At 32.8% G+C, this 3,139-nt stretch overlaps 1 protein-coding gene across 1 annotated transcript; it reads left to right on the top strand.

The window, feature by feature from the left end:
- Nucleotides 1–1,195: 1,195 nt before the first annotated feature.
- Nucleotides 1,196–2,170, top strand: LOC127216229 (olfactory receptor 4K5). Its single transcript, XM_051176854.1, has one exon. It carries the CDS (start codon nt 1,199–1,201, stop codon nt 2,168–2,170), a length of 972 nt encoding a protein of 323 aa, XP_051032811.1. The 5' UTR covers nt 1,196–1,198.
- The last annotated feature ends 969 nt before the right edge of the window (nt 2,171–3,139 follow it).

The raw sequence follows: 3,139 nt of genomic DNA, 5'->3' as shown, positions 1-3,139 counted from the left end.
AGCAACCCTTCACCTTTTTTTTTGGAAAATAAAATGGAAATGTAGGTACTGTTTATAAACAATCAAGCAAAAGCACATTTTGAGTAAAATACTAAATAATGTTATTTATGAACTGTTTGAGGTTGATAATTGACAAATATGTTAGATTGTAGGTTAAGACAGTGTATTAAAATATGTCTTCTGTAGGAATCATCTAGAGTATATACAACTTGGAGCAACAGTTGAACATTTTTATATGTATTATACAAGTTTTAGTGTATTAATAAGACCATTATAATAAAATTATTCATATGGTAGAATGCTATTCATTATCATACTTAAACTATATTACCTTCTGTAAAGTAGGTACATGCAGTTTTTTAATGGGAAGATTTAAAAAAAGAGGAAAAATATTAACCTAAACCAACCAGTTACTTTACTTTATAAAATAACAACTAAGTTCTGTATATCCCTTAAAGAGTTAAATATCATTTTTAAGACATTAGTAAAATTAGTTGTGGAATGTGATGATGTATGCTGTTTTAATTTTTGTTCATACTACACAATTTCTTTGAAGAATTGAGTTGTAAATCACTCTTCCATTCTAGTCTCCCAGTCCTGTAGTTCTCCAGTTGTTGGCACAGGTCAGCATTTGAAACTGATAAATCTGTTCAGAAATGTAAACAGTTCTGACATTGATGAAAGTTTTGACTAGTTCATTAAGAACATTATGCAATGTATTTTGATTATATTCATTCCCTCCCTCAAGTCCTTCAAGATTCAACTCACTTTCTTATGCACCCTACTTTGTGTTCTTTCCCTTCACACCCGTTAGATCCCTTATGCATCCATCTATTTTTTTTAAATATGTGCCTTTTCAATGGAACATGGTCCACTTACAGGAGGCTACATTGTCAGGAAAACTGAATTTATCCTCTCCTCATAGCATTAGTTGCTAATAATGCTTCTGCTAGGTGAAAGAACTTTTTCCCACCTTCCCATTCTTGATCAAATCATTAGGCTTTGTTTACACACTCTCATAAGCTCCTTCTACCTGTTTAGATTTGTTGGCAAGGTTGTTTGCAATCTAGTATTTATATTTGATTTTCAGTAAATATGTCTCAGAGTCCTTTGTATTAAAATGTGATCTGATCATTCTAATCTCTCTTCATTTCCTCTCCTCTAAGGTTGTTTCAGAGCAAGTCTGTAGCCTGAATCCATGGATAAGATCAATTATTCAGTGGTGTCTGAGTTTGTGTTGCTTGGCCTTTCTAGTTCTCATGAACTTCAGTATTTCTTCTTTGTTTTCTTCTTTGCATTGTATATTGCCATTGTATTAGGAAACCTTCTCATCATTATAGCCGTGACTTCTGACAGCAGTCTGCACTCCCCCATGTATTTCCTCCTGGGAAACCTTTCCTTTTTTGATATTTGTCAGGCTTCTTTTGCCACACCTAAAATGATCGCTGACTTTCTGAGAGAACACAAGACTATATCCTTCAGTGGCTGCATAGCCCAGATTTCTTTCATTCATCTTTTTACAGGAGGTGAGATGGTACTGCTGGTGTCCATGGCCTATGATAGATACGTGGCCATATGTAAGCCTCTACATTATATGATCATCATGAACCGAAGTACATGCACTGCCTTGGTAATAATCTCCTGGGCTGTGGGCTTGGTGCACACATTGAGCCAGTTGTCATTTACTGTAACCCTGGTGTTTTGTGGACCCAATGAAGTAGATAGCTTCTTTTGTGACCTTCCTCGAGTGGTCAAACTTGCCTGCATTGACTCATACAACACAGAGATACTAATTGTGGTAAATAGTGGAATTCTTTCCTTAAGTACTTTTTCTCTCTTGGTGAGCTCTTATGCCATAATTCTTGTCACAGTTTGGTTCAAGTCCTCTGCTGCCATGGCCAAGGCATTTTCTACACTGGCTGCTCACATCATGGTAGTAGTATTATTCTTTGGACCATGCATATTCATCTATGTGTGGCCCTTTACCACCTACCCTGTGGATAAAATTCTTGCTATATTTTACACAGTTTTTACTCCCATCCTAAATCCCATTATTTACACACTAAGAAATAGAGATATGAAATCTGTCATGGGAAAAATTGCATCACGTTACTTCAAACCACCCAAAGTTTCTGAAATGCCATTAGTAGCAAGGATTTTCTTTCATTGAGGTAAAACTCAAGTTATTCAATTAATTTGCCTAACTACAAATATTTTCATACCTAAACAGTGGAGTAAATAGGAATGAAAATATATAAAAGATTTATGGATATTAACAAGTGTTTTCCTATTTATTATCTAAGCAAAAATTAAGCATCCTACCAAAAAGAAAAAGGCATTGTATATTTGATTATTAAGTGGAATATATACACTGACTGTTTCAGTAATAGGTAAATGTGAGTAAGGTACAAAAAAGGAATCCCAATTCATTGTCAGGAATAAATTTAGAAATTTGATCATATTAGTTTTCTTAGAGAAGTGTCTACAAAGTCTTTGTACATATAAAATATTTAAGATCCCAAGACTTAATTTTCTAAAATTCAGTGGCTAGCCAATTTACTGATTTATGATAAGTACATGTGCTTAAATTTGTAGATTAGGAGAATTCTTAGGTAAGAGAATGTTCCCAGTGTATCAAACCTAAACCAAATAATTTTCCTGTAAGCATACCTTAACATATGGAATGTTGTATAATCAAAAGCTTATATTTTAATTTTTTCATGTAATAAACTTTCTCTAATCAGTAAAAGTGATTCTGTTTTCTTTTTAAATTATAAGTGGTAGAATAGCTCTACAACTCAACATTTGGATCGAATATAAATTTCTTGGTGGAAAATTTTTAAAAAGTAAAAAGGCTAATATTAAACATGTACTTATTTGGTGGTGCAGACCATATAGCAATTTTTCCCCAGGGCTCCAGAAATAATCATAGAGTTTGTTAATATTGATTAGAATTGTTTTTATATTTTGTTTCCCAAATCTTTTAATTCATAAATGACAGACTACTATAAGTATTAGTCTTTATTTTGTGTATGGAATATAACTAACAATGACTTTACTTTATTTTTTACCTTTTTTTTAATTCTTGAAACTCCAGCTGATATTTTCCAAGACCAATAAGAACTAATGTAGGATTTAG

The sequence above is a fragment of the Phodopus roborovskii genome, unplaced genomic scaffold (genome assembly GCF_943737965.1).
Source record: "Phodopus roborovskii unplaced genomic scaffold, PHOROB, whole genome shotgun sequence".
NCBI classification, from domain to species: domain Eukaryota; kingdom Metazoa; phylum Chordata; class Mammalia; order Rodentia; family Cricetidae; genus Phodopus; species Phodopus roborovskii.
This window is presented reverse-complemented; position numbering and strand designations above follow the sequence as displayed.